General features: G+C 42.8%; 1 protein-coding gene across 4 annotated transcripts in view; it reads left to right on the top strand.

Annotated features, from left to right (window-relative positions):
• The window catches only part of srbd1 (S1 RNA binding domain 1), a 74,509-nt gene that overhangs the window by 18,391 nt on the left and 32,876 nt on the right, over positions 1–23,242 (top strand). For 3 of the 4 annotated variants that reach the window (XM_029175877.3, XM_055502661.1, XM_055502660.1), the window contains exons 17-20: positions 5,980–6,086; positions 7,080–7,247; positions 7,481–7,630; positions 10,543–10,727. In XM_029175877.3, the coding sequence (XP_029031710.1) occupies positions 5,980–6,086; positions 7,080–7,247; positions 7,481–7,630; positions 10,543–10,727 (610 nt within the window). Of the gene's footprint in view, positions 1–5,979; positions 6,087–7,079; positions 7,248–7,480; positions 7,631–10,542; positions 10,728–12,130; positions 18,474–23,242 lie in introns of those variants that run through there. The other variant, XM_029175876.3, reaches the window with a different exon arrangement.

Below are 23,242 nucleotides of genomic sequence, written 5' to 3'. Positions count from 1 at the left end.
AATTATTATTATGCTTAATAGCTGTGAACTTTAGATGGCAAGGTCATCTGTCAGTAAGCTTTTAATGTTTTTGTTGTTTGTTGACAGCTGGGTAATCCCCGGGGCTGGGAAACTAACTGCTTCTGGAACGTGCACACACAAACCCACAGCTACACACATCACCTGCCAGCCGGATATTAAAGAAACTGTCACTCCTCCCCTCACCTCTGCTTAAGCGTTCCTGCTTCTCCCTTGTCACAGCGACTGCCTGTTTTCTTCGAAAACTGCAGCCAACTCTGTGGGTTAGAACCACAAATGAACTGATAAGACTAAAATAAGGTGAATCTGTTTGCCAGTAAGTTTGAAAGCGGCTTCTGAAGTAGGGCTCGATGACGTATCGGCACCTAATAAACCAGTCACGGCATGTTGAAACGTCGTTGGAGGATGTGGAACTAGGTATTTCGTTTTTGATTGTTGCTTTGTCCATCTTGACAGAGTCGACTTGACAGAGCGAGTCAAGTCTACATAAAAACCAAACCTTCTGCCATCGATTTAATATTTGAGGGCGAATCTGAGTTGCACAGGTGACATTGCCTTCACACCAACGCCTCCTACTGCCCATCGGGCTGTGTGTGTTTACTAGCGTGTGCACTTGAGCATGCTACGTCTCATTCTTAAATGCCTGTGCCTGAAGGGGAGACAGGAGCAGACACAGCTGAGGAGGAAGGGGAACAAGAAATTGAGGGTTGACAGTTATTGATAGTTCCTGCCTTACCATTTTGAGGTGTGGGAAAAATTGCACTTACAGGCTTGATCAGTGTCAGCGACTGCCAAAACATTTTCTGCTACTATTTTAATTGATTACAGTAGGCCTGCCACAGCTTGTTTGTGTGTTGAGGGTAAGTGAGATAAGTCAATCGTTTCCATAGATTTATTAGGCCTCGTGCCAATTCTGAGCTTACAAATAATTTGTTTAACAGCTTCTACTGTTGTCACATTAGCTTACTGTACCTATTGTTCTGTACAGTGGTTGAAGATGATTGGTGGTTCAGGGAGACAAGTCAACTGACAAAGACATTTTGTAACTGAACAGCATCTTTTGTAATGAGAATAAGATAATAAAAATATAAGAATATTGAAATGGGTTCAATGAAAGGACAGTAGTTAGGGCAAACCACACGAACATCAGAAAACCGATTTAAAGTGAAAAATAAGATTACAATTAGTTAAAAAGTAAGTACGTAAATGTCTTTTGGAAAGATTAAACCTGAAAATGCTGAGCTTTTCTGCCTTTTGGACCACAGAATATATACATTTTAATATAAATTCAGCCTAATTGGGAAAAAAAAAAATTTGCCCTGCGATGTTTCTCACAGATTAGACTGAGATCCTGCTTAAGTTAGTGCGTCATTTTGACCGTACCCGCACCTGAAAAAGGTTCCCTCCACGTTTCTCAGGCTCGGTTTTGCAGTCCCTCAGGCATTGTAAGTGGGTGAGTGTTTTGCAGGAAGTTGAGAGGTGGCTGCTGGGCGTTCATAAAGTCATCTCCTTGCTGTCATATTGCTCTCAACAGATTTACAACTTGGCTTCAACTCTGCAAATATTAACACATGCACACACAGAATGCCTATAAGAGGGCAAACCACACATTATAATATAAAATATGACAAATACAAAAGAGGTCATCCTCCACATTTTAGCAACATGTTTTTTCTGGAGTGTTATATGTTAATATAACTCCTCTTCAAATATTTAGTGTACTCCACTACATGATGGTATATGACAAGTGAAACATTATGATCTTCAGGTAGTTGTTAAGACAAAGTTGCTGTAGTGTGTTTAAAACGTCTCATGTTGCCAGACAGACACGTTTGTGTATTTACATAAAGAGATGATTTTAGACAGGGTGCCAAATGTTTTTCAGGTATAAGTTCAGTTAATGTCTGTCTTTCCTGCCCAGTATTTCTCACTTGTCTGTCCCTGCCTGACTGACATGTGGTAACTGCAGCGTCGAAGCACTGAAGGTGCAGACAGATGCACTATGTTCTTGCACATTAGCTGGAACACTTCAGCTGGTTTTCAGCCAGTCTAAACATGACCTTCACACAGAGATGCAGTCCATTGGCTCTAGATGATTTTGTGGTTTTAGGGGGGAAGTTTCTGAGAACTGGGATGCTGATACTGGAGAGTGGAGGTGGCTTAAAAATTCATGAAAGCACATACGTATATCGAGTAGATAAAGAGCGAAGGTCAATGACTGCAGGAGCAATGTATGGAAGATTTAGGAGGTGGTTGAAAAAATACGTTACGTGGCACTAACTGCCCAAATGAATCATAAAATTCTGTTGAGTTTGTGTATGTTTAATAAAGCGGATTCCGCTTGTTTTGTGTTACAACTTTAACTCTACCCCTACACACCAAATTACTTCTGTTGGTGCCAAAGACCCCCTGCTGTGAAGCTGTTGCTTTACGAGCTTGTCTCTTTGTTTTTGTTCATTTTTCAATTTTACAATTAAGTCTGCTGTTAAGTGGAGGCTGAAACTATTATTACAAAGTCACCTTGCTGCCATAACATTTTATTTTAACCAACCACTAACATAATAATAATCAAGACAATAATCAGTGAAGGGTTTTCACACAAAGCTTTTCACATCTGGAGTAGTTGATTAGAGATAAATGTGCTGTCAAATTCTTTTTCATTCTCCTAAAAAAAACAAATATTTCAACATATACACTGTTTTCAGTGCCATTTTATGATACGTACTGTAGGTTTGTAGTGTTCATTTGATAAATAGCTTTATAGTTAAAAAGGTTGTGAAGCTTCCAACCTCTGCATTGTGTTTTTCTTTGGTAATAAATGATATTGAACACGTGCATATTTCAGTGTTTAATTTAATATTGAATTACTGTATGTTTATTTTTTCCAAAATGAATAGTGTTACTTTAAGCCAAAGACAGAAGCCATGAATTTTATGTCTTTTAGCAAATCATTATAAAATCGTTAGCATTTGAGAACTTTATTTATACTGTAGCGCCCGTGTCATGGAAAATACAGCGGATTTTCAACAAGCTAAGATTTGATGTACATGAGTTACAAAGTTACATTTTAGTGAAAATACTGTGAGTGAGTTATGTAATCAGCCTCAGGCGTTGCAGGTAAAAATACCTCATCTTCCACCTGGATGAGGTTTCAGTAGGAACATGAGAACGCATGGAGTCTAATTTTGGTTCAGGTTAAACCTCTCTGCTCTGTACACCTCCACCTTTCTCGTGTGAAAACGTGCTCTGGTGTGACCATTCATATGGTTTCCTTTTTCTCGCGTATCTTTCTCCATCAACTCAACGGAAGTAATAATTCTTTCAGTCACAGCTGCGTGGGAATCTTGTATTGTTAGATGAGTTCTTTTTTATTGTCTCCAAAGTGCCTCTGGCTGTAGAGCCTCCTCTGTGAGATGTGGAGGGCAGGAATGCTGCGCTGTCATTGTAATACTATATCATTGCATTTGTTTGGTCTTGTTAGTATATGAATATACACTGCTCAAAAAAATAAAGAGAACACTTAAACAACTCAATGTAACTCTAAGGCAATCACACTTCTGTGAAATCAAACTGCCCACTTAGGAAGCAACACTGATCAATTTCGCCTGTTGGAATAGACAACAGGTGGTAATTACAGGCAATTAGCAAGACACCCCCAATGAACTAGTGGTTCTGCAGGTGGTGACCACAGACTACTTCTCAGTTCCTATGCTTTCTGGCTGATGTTTTGTTCACCTTTTGAATGCTGGTGGCGCTTTCACTCTAGTGGCAACATGAGACGGAGTCCACAACCCACACAAGTGGCTCAGGTAGTGCAGCTCATCTAGGGTGGCACATCAGTGCGAGCTTTGGCAAGAAGGTTTGCTATGTCAGCGTAGTGTATAGAGCATGGAGGCCCTAACAGGAGACAGCCCAGTACATCAGGAGATGTGGAGGAGGCCATAGAAGGGGAACAACCCAGGATTAGGGCTGCTACCTCCCTCTTTGTGCATGGAGAAACAGGAGGAGCACTGCCAGAGCTCTGCAAAATGCCCCTCAGCAGGCCACAAACGTGCATGTGTCTGCTCAAACAGTCAGAAACAGACTCCATGAGGGAGGTATGAGCACCAGAAGTCCACAGGTCGGGGTTCTACTTACAACCTAACACTGTGCAGAACGTTTGGCATTTGCCAGAGAACACCAAGATTGGCAAATTGGCCACTGGTGCCCTGTGCTCTTCACAGATGAAAGCAGGTTCACACTGAGAGCACGTGACAGATGTGACTGAATTTGGAGACGCCACGGACATCCTCCAGCATGACCGGTTTGCAGTGGGTCAGTAATGGTGTGGAGTGGTGTTTCTTTGGAGGGCCGCACAGCTCTTCATGTGCTTGCCAGACGTAACCTGACTGCCATTAGGTACCGAGATGAGACCATATCCCAGTGCGGTTGGTGTTTGGTTCCTCCTAAGACAATGCTAGACCCCATGGAGTGTGTGAGCAGTTCCTGCAAGACGACGGCATGGATGATGTGCCCATTCCCCAGACCTGAATCCAACTGAGCACATGTGGGACATCATGTCTCGCTCCATCCACCAACATCACGTTGCTCCACAGACTGTCCAGTAGCGGGCGGGTGCTTTAGTCCAAGTCTGGGAGGAGATGCCTCAAGAGACCATCTGCCACCTCATCAGCAGCAAGCCTAGGCGTTGTAGGGAGCTTATACAGGCACGTGGAGGCCACGTGAGCCTCCTTTTGACTTGTTTTAAGGACATTACATTAGTTGGATCAGCCTGTAGTGTGTTTTTCCACTTCATTTTTTAGTGCAACTCTAAATCCAGACCTCCATGGGTTAATAAATTTGATTTCCATTGATAAGTTTTGTAATTTTATTGTCAGCACATTCAGCTATGAAAACAACAAATCTTAAGAAGTGATATGTATATATGTAATACATAACGTAGTCATTGTCATCATTGTGAGAGAACATCGCCCTACAGGCTAAAGACCCCCCCTTTTTTCCCACCCTTTCATAGCTCTGTCTGTCTGTCCGTCCTTGTCTGGCCTGCTGACAGAAGGGATTGTTGGCTCGCTGCTGGTGCCGTTATCTGTTTATGTCCAGTGTTTGATCACAGCTCGATTAAGTTACAGAACAACCCATGCTGCTCTCAGTCATGCTCCCACACGCCACACAGGGAGTCCAGCAGGAGTCCAGCTAATCCTTGAGATCTTGCAGAGGGATCAATCGTCGTCTATTCTCTTTGGGTTTTGGCCTTATCCTGCAGCACATGGCGTTTGTTCATTGCTAGCCTCTTTTTGAACTGTTATTATTATTATTTTTTTAATTAGCTTTGTCTATTTTTTGTTTCCAAAAAATATTTTTGGCATATTGCATTATAAGCCTTCCCTCTTCTCTCTGCTCCTTATTAGGAAAAGGATTCCAGTCATTTTAGAAAATATGATTAATTGTTGATTGGCTGATAGTTGAGAAGTGTAAAGAGTTCATATGGTCGATCTTTATTGATGGCAAGCCACACTAACGAGAACACTATGTCAGTTGGAGAGAGACCATTAATGAGCCAAACTAAACAGTCTCTGTCTCTTTTCCTATCTGGACTGCCTGTCTGTCAATAAGCTCACTCTCGAGTAGTAGTGTAAAGCAGAAAATGCAATATGATAGTGAAAAAATACGTAAAAAAAGGATTATGTAAACAGAACACGATCAGGAGGGCTTTTATTAGTCCACAGTGAAATATACTGGGTGGACATATTTGGACAAAAGTGTAATGATTACAACAATGCTACAGTTATGGGTGCAGTACTGGCTTTGGAGTAAAATAGAATGTTAAATAACACTTTCTAGTTACTTTCATTATTACTTACAATTTATTTAGTAATTTAACATAATTTTGCACCAATGCATTTATCATTAACATCTGTCTGTCTGTCTGTCTGTGTGTTTGCTACGTACATGTGTTTCTAGCATGATGTGTCAGCTGGCGCTCTGAAGGCAGCACTGGACAGTGTGGTGCAGGAGTGTGTGAGCTTTGTGGGCGTGGACATCAACATCTGCTCCGAGACGCTGATGAGGTAGGCGAGATGCATAAAGGCACAGTCGTATCCTCACAAGCGTGTGTGTGTGTGCGTGTGTGCGTGCGTGTGTGTGCGTGCGTGTGTATGCGTGTGTGTGTGTGTGTGTGTGTGTGTGTGTGCACATGCAGACACAAATGCAGGTTGTAAAAGGGAAAGTAGGGTTTGGGCCTCTGACATACCTCCCCTTGGCAGTCACAACATGGCAAAGCTTCATTCACACTACTGGACAGGCGCTGCTACACACGCTCACACAGATGGGCAGCCAGCTCTCTGTTTAGACTAATGCTTTACACCCTGGCCTCGGTGGCACTGTCCACTGGAATTAACAGAAGAATAAAGGCATTTAGACATAAATAGTAAATACAGTGACCCTCATAGTGGTAAAGTGCAGAACACTCAGATGTGCAGGGAGTGCACAAATCTTTTACTTCAACACATTTGCAGTACAGGCACAGACACCAAAATGAGTGGGCATAAGCTGGGTAGGCGTCAGGTCATCTGTTTACCTGTCTGCTCTCTACGTGAGCGTTTTCCATTCCTGCCACAAGTTATGCGTTATGCAAAACAAACACACACACTACATGCACACGGACGTGTTGATGACTGAGGTATTATGTGGAGTGTTGACACAGCATGAGTGAGTCACTGTGGACATTAGCAGGGCAAACCTAATTGAGTTTTAGATCACCTGTCTTTTATTGCTCAGCCAAAACTGGACAAATATACTCTGTAAATACTGGCTCGAGTACTTGTTGAGACGCCATGTCATGGTCTGTACAATCCGTTTGCTTGTGTATTCTAGATATCTGGTGGGGGTAGTGCCAATCTAGTGTTGTGTGTTTTTAGTGATACACTAAATGTTATATTTTTAACCATAACTTTCCTAGAATGAGATTTCAACAAACAAACCTAATAACTATTTTCTACGTACTGGGAATGGGGTATATTTGTCACACTTTCGTTTCAAACCTACGCTGTTTTATCTTCCAGACACGTAGCGGGCCTAAACGCGGGCCGGGCTCGAAGCATTGCAGAGTGGAGAGAGCAGAATGGTCCGTTCGTCAACAGGGAGCAACTGAAACTGGTCAAAGGCATGGGGCCCAAGACGTACCAGCAGTGTGCTGGCTTCATAAGGATCAACCCTCAGACCCTCCACAGGTACGTGTGCACATGGTGTGTCTCAACAGCACTAGTTAAATAAAAGGTATTGAGCCGAAATAGTGCTGATTTCCATGAAGCGTAAGCTGATGACGTGGATCGCTACCACTGGAGAGGGGTGACAGGCCGTTTATGAACAGTGGACCTCTTTGACACAAGCTTCTGTTTGTATTTTAGGACTGTGCAAAACTACATTTTTAAATATGTTGTTTTAATTTTTCTCGTCACAACAGAGCTGCCGCCACACCTCATCCGGTGCCCTCTCTGCCAGAGAAGCCAGCGGTGAAGAAGGGCAAAGGAAAGACTTGTGTCAACACGCCGGCCTCATTTGACCCCCTGGACCAGACCTGTATTCACCCAGAGTCCTACCACGTAGCACAGAGGTACAGTAAACACGCTCTGTTTTACATGGCACTGGTTGGGGTGGAGAAGGACTGATGTACTAGAGTAGGGACAGCATGTACACGGGTGTCTCTGTGTGTCCTGGTTTAAAAAAGGATTGTCAGTGCTCTCGTTGCTGATATCAAACATACTGAACATCTTTCCAGGCTGTGTGTGTATGTTTCTATGGGAGAGGAGGAGAGGGGCCCACAGCTGTAGTCACTCAACTGTGTTTAGTCTACATAGGTTCTGACATTAGTGGCTCTAAGCATTGCTCCTCTCATGTGGATATGCCTTTAGTGGGCTTAGCTTATATATGTGTGTGCATCTCTACACATGTATGAAGAGAGATTGAGGCCACTTGTTTGATGCTGTGTCCTTGTCTGTCCTAGCTGAACCGAGCAGTCCTGTGTTTGTGGATGTTGTGTAGTTTCAGTGCACTTGTTCATCCATGAGCCAGAGGTCAGGGGTTAAAAAGGCTGTTTATAGTCCTTGCATAGATTCCTATGCGTATGCAAACACCATTTTTGTTTATCTTCAAATTTGTTTCTTCACTAGTTGCTTTCTGTGTCGACAACTCTCGCTCTCATCCATCAATCTCAGCCCGCACTCTCTAGTGTTTGTTATCACAGCTCAGTGAGGTGCCTGAGCGCGGTTCTGAAGGGGTCCTCTTAGACGTCAGTCATCGTTATTCAAACCTTGACTCTGTGTGTTCTTAGTTGTCTCGCTGCTCTTTTCTCATGTTCGCAAAACAGCCGGATCCAGTGGAAGCAGAGTTAATTCAGGAATGATCAATGAGTTTGACTGAATTTTTTTACATCATAGATGGAAACCATAACTTCTAAAAAAAATAGCTGCTTACAATAACAGTATTTAGGTATAATTCATGATATTTACATGTATTTAATCTGTCTGATTCTGTATTACATTAATGTCTCACTGCTCATGTTTGCGTCTAAGTGAAAAGAGGTGTAAGAAAGGAGGGCTGTTGCGGAATGCGTCTTTATGGTGCATGAGGCAGATCATGTTCATCACATTAGAGAAACTGTATCCTCTATTACTGCTCACAGCCCACACATCACCCCCCATTTTGTAACCGTATACAGCACACACACAAATATTTGCACTCAGGAACACAAAGGCATAGATTCATCTTTATGCCTTTGTTTCAGAAATTATACAAGGTGTTAATGTAAAAGCAAATAAATAGTGGCAAATATACATCACATCAAAATATCCATGAAGCATATTGTTTTTGGGCTGCTCAATATATTCCTTAGTAATACGATACAGAATATTTTAAGTATGAGACTAAAGGTCCACACTTGAGTGAACATTTCTCTGATATGTAACAGTTGGGGCCCTGAGAATTTCAATAATATAAGACAGAGTGGATTCATGCTGTGGGCCTGGATAAAATCTATATCCTAGCCCACCCAGTCCAACATTCACAGATACACACAGACCACATATTCACACACGGTGATGGTAGTAATTATGAGTATGAACCCAACAGTGGTGGAGGCCTCTGGACTCCTGGTACCCCTTAAATACTAACATACACCACTGAAAAATGAGATGGGGAATGCACACACCTGAAAGCTTAATCTGCTATGGACCCTTGTAGATAACTAGAAATCATGGTAGGATGAAAGCATCCCATCCTATGCTGCATTTTTTGAACTTATTACTTTTGCTGCATCCTTTTAAAAAACAAAACAAATAGCATTTTGTAAGCTCTTCTCAGGGATTGTTCTAACTTTTGTTTTTTGGCATCTTTGCCGTTTTAAAAACTGTGGACAAAAACAGGAAATTGGTTCTGTGTAAGACTGAGGAAGAGTGATGACCTGCAACAATGGTCCCAGGCAGGATCCATAGCAAGGGAACTGTGTGGAATGTATCTCAGACTAGGCCACCAAGACAAAAGTATTTATTTTCCTGTAAAAAGATATATGGCTGGAAAATGAAGAAGCCCAGTGAGACGCAGCAGAGAATATCCTGGTGTTAGACGGGCTTCCATTTTGGTCCAAAGGTGCTGTTTCCTCACCACTAAGCCATTTCTGGCACACACCCAGCTCGTATTTTGCACTGATTTGGCCTGCTGGTGTTGAGTGATTGATTCCGCTTGTCTCCCTCCTTTGGACGGTTGGCGGTGTCGCTGGCAGGGGCCTCACCACTCACAGCTGTCTCTTACATAGTTTGTACACAAGCCGTGTCCTGTTACGTCCGCGCTGTCCCTGCTACTGCCAAGCGAGCATTTTGGAGCAAAATTGTGTATGAATCAACTTTGTGTGTGTGTGTGTGCGTGCGTGCGTGTGTGTCTTTCTCCACCTGCTCTGTCCATCATAGTGGGACAGCTGCGGTGTCTGTTTGGCGTCAGGCTGCCGTAGTGCGACATCCATCATGGACACTGCCCAGCTGGTCCACACATGAACACATGCATGGAGGCAAATGCATTCACATCTATCACCAGCTGTGAAAAGTGCCTACTGTAAATAATATAATATGCACAATATGTACTTGCAGAGGAGCTCTTCCCTCCCACATTTCTCCACAAATACTTTTGCTACTTTGGCGCTCATGCTAATTTGTAGACTAGCTTTTTACTGCTCGCCTGACTGTCTAGACGTTTTGGATGGTGGACATCCCGATAGAATAAATGACAAAAGATTCTTTCAGGCAGTGGATGGACAGATGAATATTCTAACCTTACTACAATATGGAGGCACTTTCATGAGACAAGGTGTCGCAGCGTTTACTGCCCACTGTGGAGTACCTGATTTAATAGGGGGGTAAAGTAAATGCGTACGTGTTTCAGAACACAAAGCTCAGTCGCTGCAGCTGAAGCCCTTTCTCTTCCCTCTTCACCAATCTTTCCCTCATCATGTACTAAGATCTACATTATTTTTTCCAGCTTTCTTTCCTTTGTGGGTGGGAGTGCAGACCAAATTGGGACCGCTGGCCTGCAACAAAGTGTGGAGAGCAAGGTGAGCAGCAGCAGCGTCGAGGAACTAGCCGCTATGGTGGGCACCACACCAGAGACCCTCAAGCTCATCATAGACGGCCTCACACAGCCTCCTGGGTTTGACATACGACAAAGTAAGACTCCTGCCAATCATCACGCTTACATACTCCCTGTTTACTAATTATTCCCAATATTTATGTGGAATCTTTCAGTGGTTTTCCTCGATCCCCTTTTTCAATTTCCATAACAAATCCAAGTTAGTTTTTCCACAGGAATGTATTGTTAATAGTTCATATAGCTTTGTGCATCTTGTCACTAAACACCAAACTATCACTGCTTTCACTCATACAGTTTCATAGTCTACTCTTATATGTAGTGTAGCAGATTTAGTAACTTGTCTTAGTCTCTCATCTTTCCTTCACAATGCCTGTTTATAGGTCCCTCCTGGCTGAGTTGAACTTGTATTTGTCTAGTTCCTTTACTGGCTTGCTAGTTACAACACACACAGACTTTATTATAATAGGCATATCTTGGCAGTGTAACATGATAGGATCTGACAGTGCTGTGGTTTCCTCCCTATAGCCCAACAACACAAGCAGTATGTTTCTGACAGGGTGTGATGGGTCCAGCAGACTGTGTTGTTGGACAGAATCTTTTTTATAGGCACACACACATACACAAATGCAATTACACAAAGGCCTCTGTTTTTCTCCTCTGTCTCGTACTCTGGGGGTCAGGCACTCATGACTATAGCAATAAAATATACACAGTCACAAGCTTTTAGAGTTTCAGCAGTTTTGCACAAGAACCAATTTGTAAGGAGTGGAAAAGCTGCTTTAGTAGCCGTTGCTCTCACAGTGGAACAAGGTTGAAACCTGAAAACATGGTTAAAAAATGGATAAAAGAACCAAGGCGTAAAGATTATTCGACATTTGATGCCTGCTTTGCGTCCGTGGCAGTTTAAAACCAAAACAGTCTCTCATTTTATGACCATGTTCTCCTACTTTACACAGCAACGCATAGAGAAAAAGCCGAATCCTGGCTGAATACTCAGTTAGCGCCGCTACCTCCTCAAGGTTCATTCTCAGGTTGGCCCTATTCGATTGCAGCGCACTGTGCTCGGCCTTCTAGTCAGTGCTCAGCTGAGTAAACAGATGGGCTGCAGCTACCACTTGAAATCAGGCCTGTGTGGAGGATAATTGAACAGGACCATTTCCTGGGGCACAAGCCTCCCATGTTTGTGTTAATGATACAGAAAGGAAAAGATTCTTCATGAATAGGCCAAGTGGAAAGAGAGGTAGATTAAAATGCTGAGAAATGTGTGTAGTATGCAGAAACAAGTATTTGGTTACTGCTCGAAATGTAATACATTTGTCTGTTCTGCCCCCCCGCTCGCTTCCTGCATCCCCTTCTTCCATCTCTTTGTGTTAACTTTCCCCTATAGCTGATGTTGGTGTCAGTCCCTTCCTTTTATATTTACATCTTGCCACTTTATCTTTTTAAAACACTCTCAATGTCTTTTTTTTGCCATCCTCAGATTTCGGGCAGGCGGACTTTAAACAGGGGATTGTGTCGATGAGTGACCTGCGGGTGGGCATGGTTCTGACGGGGCGGGTGGACAACACCACTCTGTTTGGGGCTTTTGTAGATATCGGTGTGGGACGATCGGGCCTTATACACAAGAGCAACATCACCTTGGACAAGCTTCCGGTCAACCAACGCCGCCGCAGCCTGGCTCTGGGACCGGGGGAGCGGGTGGAAGTTCGGGTACTGAATTTGGACCCACAGAGGGGACGTATCGGCTTGGACCTAATCAGACTTTTGCAGTAGGGTCAATTAAGTTCAATAACTACTGTATGTATTCATAAGAACCACCCTTTCAGCCCCATTATTTCTAATAGCCCTCTTAAAGTCTGTTACCTTAACTTGTTTCCAGCATGTTCGGCTACAATTGAGGCAAACCTTTGCATGACATAATTTGAGTTGTGTTAAGAAGAAATTCATTTCTAAAGCACATGTTGACTGTTCGTCAAAGGATTCAACTTCTACTTCAAACTAGATCAAAACAAGGGTTTGACATTAAATACTTGTTTGTATATGTCGTTTTCTTGATGTGCATTTTCTCTAAACAAAAACTCAACAGACTGCAGCATGAGGTGGGACTAGCTGTGTGTGTGTGTTTGTGTGTGTAAAAAGTGATGGAAGTTGTTTTTTCTTGATTTTTTTTACAGACAACAGTAACATTTGAAATGATAGCGAGGCAGAATGGGGGTGGGTGGAGGCCGGAGGAGGGGGAGGCGGCGGCGGCAGTGTTTAGGCTGCAGTAAAGCCTGAAGGCTTTTTAGGCATGGGCCCAGACACAATTATCTCAGGACACACACAAACACACTAATCAGCTGCCTCAAAATTAATCCCAGACTCCCTATCCACATTATCTAATTTGTTTGTTTTTCTGGAACTGGAATAAATAAAAAATACATAAAATATGATTCTGACACAGCCCGAGGTCCCCTGTGCTAAACCTTACACTGACTGCAGAATACCTAATCACTCCTCAATATCTTCCCTTGGGGGAACAAGTGGAATGTATTCTACACAAACAAATACAAAGAGATGTTGGATCAATAATAATCCAAACTGGCAGTTTGCTTAGTGTTGATCTGAGAAAACTAAACATGCTGGATTCACATTGTCTTATTTTGCACATTCATTTCTCCAATGTAAATCTGTTTTTTTAATCAAGGTGCCTTGATTTTTATTTGATAACATAATATTCTTACTTTTTTTATATACTGCAGGCTGACATAGTCTTTTGATGTCTCCAGTGCTTTTGCCACAGGGATCAAACGTATTTTCGTGGCGGACGCGGCTTCCCTCAGCATCATTCCTGATTTTCCCGCCCTTAATTTTCCTCCCTCCACTAAACGTGAGCACACAGATGGGAGAGGCAATCTGGCCGCCAGCTCCTGCTGCCCCTCGGGGTTTTTGTCAAACACTGACCAGTAATGAGCATGTGATAAGAAGCAGCGTGGCTGCGGCGGCAGCGGTGCAGTCCTCTCGCGTCCCTTGCTGCACTGCTCCTCCGCCGTCGTGTGCGCGAGGAGCTCAGGTGCGTCCTGAGGTTCCGGTGAAATGTGAACAAAATTGGTGGCGGGCGAGGAATAAATGAAAGTCACACGCGCCAACGTTTTTGGCTACTTGTTGTTTCTAAGTTATTACAGGAGAAGTTAGCGGAGACGAATATTCTAAGTGGTCGTGCAGGGCTGTCGCTCTTCAGCTTTTGTTCACGCTTCAGCTTTGGAGACACGCATGGACATAAAATTATCGTACCTTTTTCACACAGTAGCGGAGAGAATTGTTCTCGCAGCAAGTGAACGTGTCCTGCAAAGCAGGCACTTAGTGGAGGGTGTAGCTTTCTCTGTTGACTTGCAATTCGCTGAACCCCCTGTCCGTCTAAAGCACTGGGATGCCAGACTGCTGCGAGTTCCCTGTCTAATATCAAAAAGCTTCTCCGTAGTTTTGTGCATAAGGAGAAACGGTAGGACGGTAATAACAGAGAGGTTTGTCCACTATGTGGGCAGAATGCGTCAAGGCACGCGATTAGATTATGAGGCGTCTTGTGCCCATTTCAAGCTGTCAGTGTTGGGCCCATAATGTGACGAATATACAGGATTTAGCTGAGTTTTAGTGTATAATGACCTCCAGATCTTGGATGGGGGCAGGACGCATGTAGTGTATTTAGACCATTGGTGAGAGAGAGTTTCTCCTCTCGTTCCATCTATTGCTCCAACACCTGTTCTCTCTGCTTCCTTTGTGTTCTTTGCCACAGTGTGATTGCCATGGTTAGTGCAGGTTCTCCTTCCAAGGATTCAGAATTCCAGGTTAGTGGTGGGACCACTGACATCAATACCACCTCCCTTTGGCTACAGGTCTAAGCTTTGTGAGGAATAACAATTCCTGTGGTGTACGAGCGTTTGTGCTCGCACTGGTGCCACATTTTACTCACATATTCACTCATCTGGTGACAGGCTCAACTTTGCAGTTTAGTGTTGTAAATCTAGTTGTTTTTTCAACTCCCTGTACCTTCCATTCTTTGTCTACGCACAAGGTAAGCTACAACTACTTTGACTTCTCTTGAATTGACTAGCTTCTCCCGGTACCCTGTATACACAACCATAACCTGTGCATTAAGTCTAAATGGGAAAACTCTGAATTAATTTCAAACTAAAAAAAAAATCTTTTTTTTTTATTTTGTGTCAGGAAAACAGGAAAAACTCTTTGGCATTGCTGGTGAAAAACAGGAGAAACGTAGAGGCATGAGGGCAAAGAGGAGATGGATGAATGGGGGCAGGAGAGAGGGATGGAATGAGACAGGAAATGAAAGGCTTTCTCCGGTTTCACTCCCCGTGACCTCATCAGTGTGATCATGGGTTTTATGAGCGTTCCCTCTCGACGCCCACACACCACCTCACACGTGCCAGGACACACACACACACACACACACACACACACACGGGCCGTGTATTTTGTCGCCTGGCTCAGAGACAAACACGCATTACACTGTATGTGTTTTTGTCTCTCTGTCTGTTCGTTTTCCCACACACTCTTTGTCAATCTTCACGTACTTCATCACACACCAGGACACATGACAAGGCCGGCACTTACCTTGTCACTGACACACACAAAACCTGAGAAGAAAAGGAATTATTTGTATTTTGCAGGAGTTGCAAAATGGCCTTCGCAAGCAAATTATGGCTGTGAAATGAAATAAGCCACAGTGAAGCACTGCAGATATTCCTGTGGAACAGATTATGTGACTGTGGCTGTATGAGCTTCCAAACACTTTTCCCAGTAAGGGAAAAAGATATTTTAGTAAATGAGCAAGTACCTTAATAGAAACCGTTTCAAGCAGCATCACTACTTACATCCAAACAGAGTAATACTATGAATATAAATGTATATAAGTAGAGAATGGCAGCTAAGTAGTGAAGCCTGGGTAAATATTATTAACCAGACATCCACTATGACAAAAAAAGGGACATATGATGTTATATTGCACTTTACGCTGTTTGGCATCACTGCAAAACTTAAACACTCTAAGAGAGAGAAACAAAATGTAAGAATGCTGGAAAAAATTTGAGAACCAAAGACAAGCCTATAAACAAAGTAGGTTGAGTTAATTCGCCTCCAAAGTTAAGATGTCAGGATGAGTATTTATTCACTCCATGAATGCCTTCATATTTACATTATATAGCAAATGGTTAAAATGATGAGGACTTTACTTAGTTATAAGCTGGTGCTTGAAGTTAATATTTGTGCCTTTCAGTTCCATCCTAGTACCACATTTGTTATGTATTATTTTAATATCGAAGTTATTACTTAAACTTAAACATTCATGTCAATAGTCTTCCACTTACACCGAGGCCCCATTAAACACAAGCATACATTATGCTGAATTGGAACACCTGGGTATCTCCACATACACAAGTGCCCCCAATGCAACACAGTGAGATCTGTTCAGGGACAACAGGGCCTCTTCCTGTTCCCTGGTCATGACCGTAGTCGGTGGCTAGTGATTGACAGCTGAATGTTTGGGTTAGGCCGCCACCTCTGGGGATTTGCTCTTGGCCAAAGCTTCATACATAGAATACTGGTGCGATTGCTCTGACACAGACTCACGGTGTCAAGCATGTGTGTTCACACACAAACATAAAGCCATAGTGTCCCAGCACACATTTACAGAGTGCATGAGCATATCCCATCTTGAAGTATCTCATGTTCGTCCCACAGGGACCCGGGTCTGAGACCATAGCAACCTTGTGTCAGAGGGCGAAGGAAGTTGAAGCTTAGCGGGAATTCGCTCACACTTAAATTTGGTTTAGCTTTACAATAAAGCAGAGAGCCTCTTTGTTTTTGTACATTTCCTCTGGATTAGGATTTTGTCCCCTTTTTTTTAAGAAGCTCTGAGGCTTTTGTTGAATTGTCAGATCATTCATATAAGAAACTATGAAAATTATTCATCACCTCATTCATATAACATAATTTTATAGATGTTCCTTTGACCTTTTTATAGTTGTTCTTCAAACCCATACAAAACAATGAACCCAGTCTGTCTGTACAAAAGATCAGAAAGTGGTGGTCATGATGCTAATGCTGTGGTTTCATAACCATTAGCAGTGTGTTGTTAGTGCAGCTGTTGCCGTACGAAGGGCCATGTCGCATGCCCAGCTTTAGTAGATGCAGGTCCCTGCAGTTGTTGTTTGTTTAGCTGTGTTTCAAAAAGCCATTAATACCTAGGCTAAAGAGTGCTGCCAGTAGCACTCTCACACGGGAGCAACTGCCTTCACACAAACACAAACAACTCATGAATTTACGCTCGTAACCTGGAGGTAATGGTGTGATGCACCTTTCTTCAGTTTGCCAGTAGCTGTTTTGTTGAATGCACTTGTAAAAGAAACATTATAGCAATACCTTTAGAAAGAAACTGCTGACAAGGCATTTGGATATAGTTTTGGTGCAATTGTTTCTCTAAGCACTAAACTAATTTCTTTGTCCCATACTATTAATTTATCATTCAGGCACTATTTGTACAGCAAAAAGAGTGCAGTGCATCACAAGATATTTTCAACTTCTAAGCCTAAATTACCATCCAGGGAGGAGGATTATCAAACTGTCCATCTGGTCCAGCGCTGCAAAGCTTGTAAATCAGAGATAAAGACAAAGGTAATGGTTGAAATCCTGGTGTTTCACAGATACAGTACAACACTATTGCCTTGCTGGTTGGAGACGCCTTAAGCGTCTAATTGGACATATTTTTGCCTAACTGACTATTGATTTCTACTGTTTGTTTGTTTTTTTTCGTTTTTTTTTTACCGATTTTTCCTCTAAGCACAGCACAAATCATCACACAGAGACATGTCGCTCATCTGGTGAGTGATATATCTCGTGCCCACTGTAGCTGCATGGGTAGAACAGCTTGCGAACCCCCACAGGTCTAAAAACGCAGAACTCCACGCAGCGAATACACACAACAGGGGTGACTGCTCTTCTGAGCCGCATCATTCACAGACGCCTTAAAACAACCAGGCTTCTGGTCATTCCATCATTATACCTTCACAGGTATGAGGGCAGATGTTAATCAGCTTTTTTGGCTATATTTATCTTAAAACAAAAGGTTTGCACAGAGGCATGTCATGTATTTGGTAACTTAGGCACAGAGTCAGCCTCCCACCAGACAGGAAACCATAGAAGTCTGTTTGGCCTTGTGTCCCTCAGGCTATGTCCAATTGTTTTTGTTTGTTTATTCCCCCCCATCTTGTTTCCTGTGCAGTGATGAAGCTTTGGAAATATTATTATCTCAAAGGGAAAACAAGTGTTTTATGATCAGTGAAGAGAACAGAGCAGTGCACATGGATTTCTGCACCAAAGGTTTTCCTTTAATATTAAAACGTATACCACAAGGAAAAAGATGGGGCTATTTTTAGAAACCTGGCTTGGATTACTCCTGTAATCTTTGTTATCACTAGTCTGCCATCGTCTCAAACATTTTTTTTTTCTGCTTCCCACAATGTTTTACCACGAGACATGTGCCAAGGAACAAGGACCAAGACAGAGTTATAAATAGGACAGTACCAAGTTACATTACCACCAACAATTAGGAACATGCAAAAATATTTTCATGCAAATGTCCAAACTTTGACCACAATACTTCAAATGAATGTACTTCTGCTGAATAAGTGGGACAAATAAGGACACACACACAAAATCACTTATGTTTAATGTTTTCTGTGGTCAGCCAGTAATAATATGAATCTTTCTTAGTGAAACCAGAGCTGGTCAGATTTTTCTGTTTAGTTCCAAAATAAATCTTGTCAATTATGCTTTTGTCTTTTGTTAATTTATTGCACCTTTTAGTCGGATAAAGAATGGCTTCAGAATCAGGAAAGGAAAAGTACACCCCCACCTCACGCACATGTGGATTCATTCCACTGTAACCCGAGAAGGTAATTAAATATAATGAAGATCTATGCAGAACCAAATAGCCTGTGAGAGCTGGAGAGAGAGCCAGAAGGAGCCTGAGCTGGTGAGGAATGGAGAGAGAGAGGTGGCTTCAGGAATTGTCTTAAGTGTGTGTGTGTGTGTGTCTCTGTCTCCACCTCACCTGCCTGTGGAAAAGCCCAGCGGGTTGCTGAGGTTCCCTGGGAATACACTTCCTCTCCGTTCCATCTGTTCCACAACACATCACCCAATCAATCGCTAACCTGATACTTGTGCTGTGCTGCCAGCCAGCCAATCACGGGAGCCCTCGGTGGTCACGCGGTACGACTCAGGCAGTTGGCAGCCCATTTGTAACATACAGTTAACTGTGTTATGGTTTTGTTGTAATGATCCACTGCTAGTTTTGTAGGATCTCAAAGTCTTAGACAGTTGGTAGTGTAGCTAGTTTTCAGTATGTTTACAGTATGTACACATCAGTGCATAAGTTACATCAAATCACATTTCTTTGTGGCAGTGATTTTATCTTGGGGTACAAATTGTTATTGATAGTAGTTGTAGAAAAGAAACACATCAAAACACTTGATGATTCAATGATGGGAATATCCAACTAGTTTATTTCTAACCAGTGACTGGAACATATTTTAATCAAGACGTTGGCCGCTTTGCCCCGTTGTAACTGCCCGTGTTTCACCCTTCATTTCCAAAGCAAGCAGGCTGTGATTACAGTGGAGAAGTGTGATCTGTTGTTAATGGTTTTGTAATGGGCTCAGTGACAGCTCTCTGCTGCTGCTGCTGCTGTGAAAGCGAAGTTGTTCTTTAAAAAGTAATACTGTACACGCACAACGCGGAACAGTGTGGAGCTGAAAAAAATGAAAAGGCGAAGCAAGAGACGACACTAAATTAGGAAAATCTGACAAAGGCAGCGAGTGGGGAAAATGATGGGTGCGGTTACTACAGTGAATGAATAAAAAAATCCAGACTGGGTTGTTTGGGGGAGCTTAGATATTACCATTGTGTTATTCTGGAGAAATACCTTCGTCAATTTGAATTTAGTTGGTCATATAAACCATAAACACTCGTATCATGACTACTTTGTTCATATACTTTGTTAAATCTACTGTACTGTATTTTATGGATGACGGCAGTTCACTCTGTGCTGATGTATAAATATTTTCCTGATAACCTGAATCTGTATCTCCTGAAGTTTTGGAAGTAGCTGAACTCCCAGTAACTGGTATTTCTGTGCAGATGGTGTCAGTCTGCCATCCTGTTCCTCACATCTACACTGAGCTCCTTGGACCTTCCTATTGTGTCTGTCCACAGAGTGCTGTCAAACAAATCTATTCTATGTTAGGGAGAAGCTACGGGCTGTAGTCAACCACAATTATTAACATGGAGTTAAGTGGCCTTGGCAAATTAAACATCACTGTGGAATTTTCGGGCCGAGTGAGTTAGCGAGTGGGTGTGTGGGCAATTTTGAGCTTGTGTTGAAGTCAGAAAATCCCAAGTAATTGTATCCCTGTGCAGCAGATTCTTGGGGCTTGCCTCCAATAAAGGTGGACCCACAGCAAAACGAACCCCATATTGACATGATGGTCATTCTCATAAGTTTTACAACAACTGTACAGTTTGTGCAGTTTTCATTTTTTTATTATATGATATTTATAAATTTAGCTAAAACTGTAGCTTGAAAATACTAATCATAGTCTCGAAAACATGCTGCTAGTGTAAACATGCAACATAGCATCTGCCAGACTGTACATATTTACTACTGGGCATATTCACTGTTGGTTGAGCATCAAGGAACTGAAAAAACAGTCCTCAGATGTGAAAATGCCTATTTAGACACACAGTGAAATCACTATGATTGTTCACTTGTGAGGATTTTCTTTGCAACAGTAGTATTTATGATGGGTGAGTACAGAGACGAGAGGGCTGAAAAGCGAGTGATGAACGAGGAGCAGTTTTAGTCATCACACTCTATCTCCTGAGCCTCTTTGTGTGTTGCGGTCGGTTCATCCTGAGCCAAGTGGGGGCGCGGAGGTGGTGTGCGTTCATGCCGTCTGCGTGCGCTTGTGTGGCATTGCTGATGGAGAACAGCTTAGCGAGGGCAGGCCAGGCGCGTTGAAGGCTGCCAGAGTCCCGCGCACACAGCAACAGGAACCATCATTATTAATACTTTAGTGAGAGGCCATCCTGATGTGGGGCCAATTTAGACCCACCACTGCACATAAATCTATCCCAGAAGTCTCTGCTTCTGTCCGGCCAGCTGGCAGGTAGCACTGGAGCCACTGGAAGAGGGAAAGAAATCCGTCCAGTTACTTCCCCTCTTCTCTCATTTGCACTGGGCTGCAGAGAGAGACGGAGAGCGTAATGGTGTTTGCCAGATGTTTTTTCTTTTATGATAATCAGTACGTGTCGTTGTTATTTAGAGTGATAACAGTGACAGTAACAGAACATGCTCGTCTGGGTGGATTTATAGCAGGCAGTTTGCTGGTGTGTTATCAGTAGTGTTTTTTTATGTAGCACTACAACTACAACTCCGACTACTGTATGTAAACACTACAACACTACCACAACTCATCTGATTATGTGATTGGTCGTGTTTTATCAGACTCTTTATGAAAGCTGAACATAAGCACATCCAAAACACTAAAATTCATCCTAATATAGGAAAACTGGCTGGTAAATATGAATAAACAGAATGATGTTATTCTCTTGTGAGGAAGTCTACAACAAAACAAGGTGGTGACCTGTATCAGCGTCTGACCGTCACACAGGAAAAATATTGCCATGGAGATTTCAATAAAATCAGAGCAATAAGAAAACAAGCAATAAGAAAAGCACAAATACAACAATCTGAAGGCCCTGTTTGAGTGAGTTCTAAACGGGCCGGCAGATTTCCTGTGCAGACACGCTCACAGTGGCTCTGTGTGATAATGATTATGAAAACTGGCAGCAGCAGTGAAAAGTAGTGAGAGCAGGCAAACCATTTCACAAGACGTGTCCTGTAAGTGTTTCACGTGGCACTGACTCAGTGATCTGTCCTAATTTAATTTGCCGCGGCTGTTTCTGTAATTGCTGGATTTACTAGAACCAGTAGCTCACACTGTGAAAACAAATGAATATTTGTAATCGCTCTGAAGGGAGATTTTTTTTTCTTCAAGATACAATTAATTAAGAAAATATAAAAAGAGACATTTGAGAAAGAATGAGGAAAAAATGATTGTAAATGGTTTCAATTGCTCTTTGCTGGGACAGAGGCAGCACGGAAAAAAATGTAAATATGCTTATATTTATTGACGATGTGTAAGTGGGTATAAAACAGTAAAATGTATTTAAAGTATTTAATTTAATAGCACAAGACAATACTTTGAGTATTTTACCCCTGCTTATCTGAAAAATCAAAACATGCCCATAAGAATTAAATTATAATGCACTCATAATAATATAATGCACACACGCACGCACGCACGCACGCACGCACGCACGCACGCACGCACGCACGCACGCACGCACGCACGCACGCACGCACGCACGCACGCACGCACGCACGCACTTCTATAGACCATAATTCTGCAGCTAATTATGTCGGTAGTGGAGTGAGTGAACTCAAACTTGGCTTGTGTGAGTCATGATGGATAATGTGCTCAGTATTCTGTAGGAGGGTTCATAATATTTACTCAGATACTGCAGGAAATGAACGGCTCGAGGAGCAGCCGTTTCACTTTACACATTTTTCAGGCCTAATTTTGGGGCACATTCGTTTGGATGGCGGAGAACATTATCCCTGCCTCCCTTTGTTTTAGTTTCCCATCACTCATTCTCTGTGTTCCCTGGCCTCTGTGCTAAATACTTAATGACACATCGACCATCTCACTCCAGCTTTGCTGCAGATGAAGCTGCGACCTTCTCTGAGAACACTCCACCCTCAGGGTTTGAGGGTTGACACCTCACACTTTTACCACTGTTGTAGTATTTGCATTGTTATTTATTGTGGTTTGTATTAGAGCGAATGTCTATGAATCCTTTGACAGGTGTGAGATTAGTGCTACATCTCAGTTCTTGGCTTTTTCACCTGGGAAAGGAAGCCTTGCTGTAATAGAAACCCTGCTACCTCAGGCTCTGTTCGCACCTATTCTACGCACACACACACACACACACACACACACACACACACACACACACACACACACACACACACACACACACACACGTAATGACACGCAAAAGCTTGGGGCTTCTCAACTTTGTGTCCGTCTTCCTGGGGAGTTGCGTCATGTCAGTTACATTTTTTGACCTTGTTTCTGTCTTTGTGAGTGTGTTTATGTGTTAAAGTGTCATTCTGTGCACATATGACTGTATTGAGTCACATTGATGGTGTCTTCATTTGCAAACCATAACATTTTCTTGTCCTCCTTCTGCGTGTGTGTTGCTGTCCGGCGTCAGAACGGGCCTCAAGGTGTGTAAAGGCGAAATAAGGACGAGAAGGTAAAGTGGAGAGATGAAGGAGGGAAGGAGTTGAATCAGAAACCTGAGATGGTCAGACCTCACCTGGAGGCAGAGCAGGCGGCCTGGGGCATGAGCTGTCACTCACCACAGCAGTCAGGGTGCCGTTCCCAGGACCTTTAGCTCAGGTGAGACAGAGAAG

This window comes from Betta splendens, chromosome 15 (genome assembly GCF_900634795.4).
Source record: "Betta splendens chromosome 15, fBetSpl5.4, whole genome shotgun sequence".
NCBI lineage: Eukaryota > Metazoa > Chordata > Actinopteri > Anabantiformes > Osphronemidae > Betta > Betta splendens.
The sequence above is the reverse complement of the archived record's forward strand: the minus strand, read 5'-3'. Positions and strand labels throughout refer to the sequence as shown.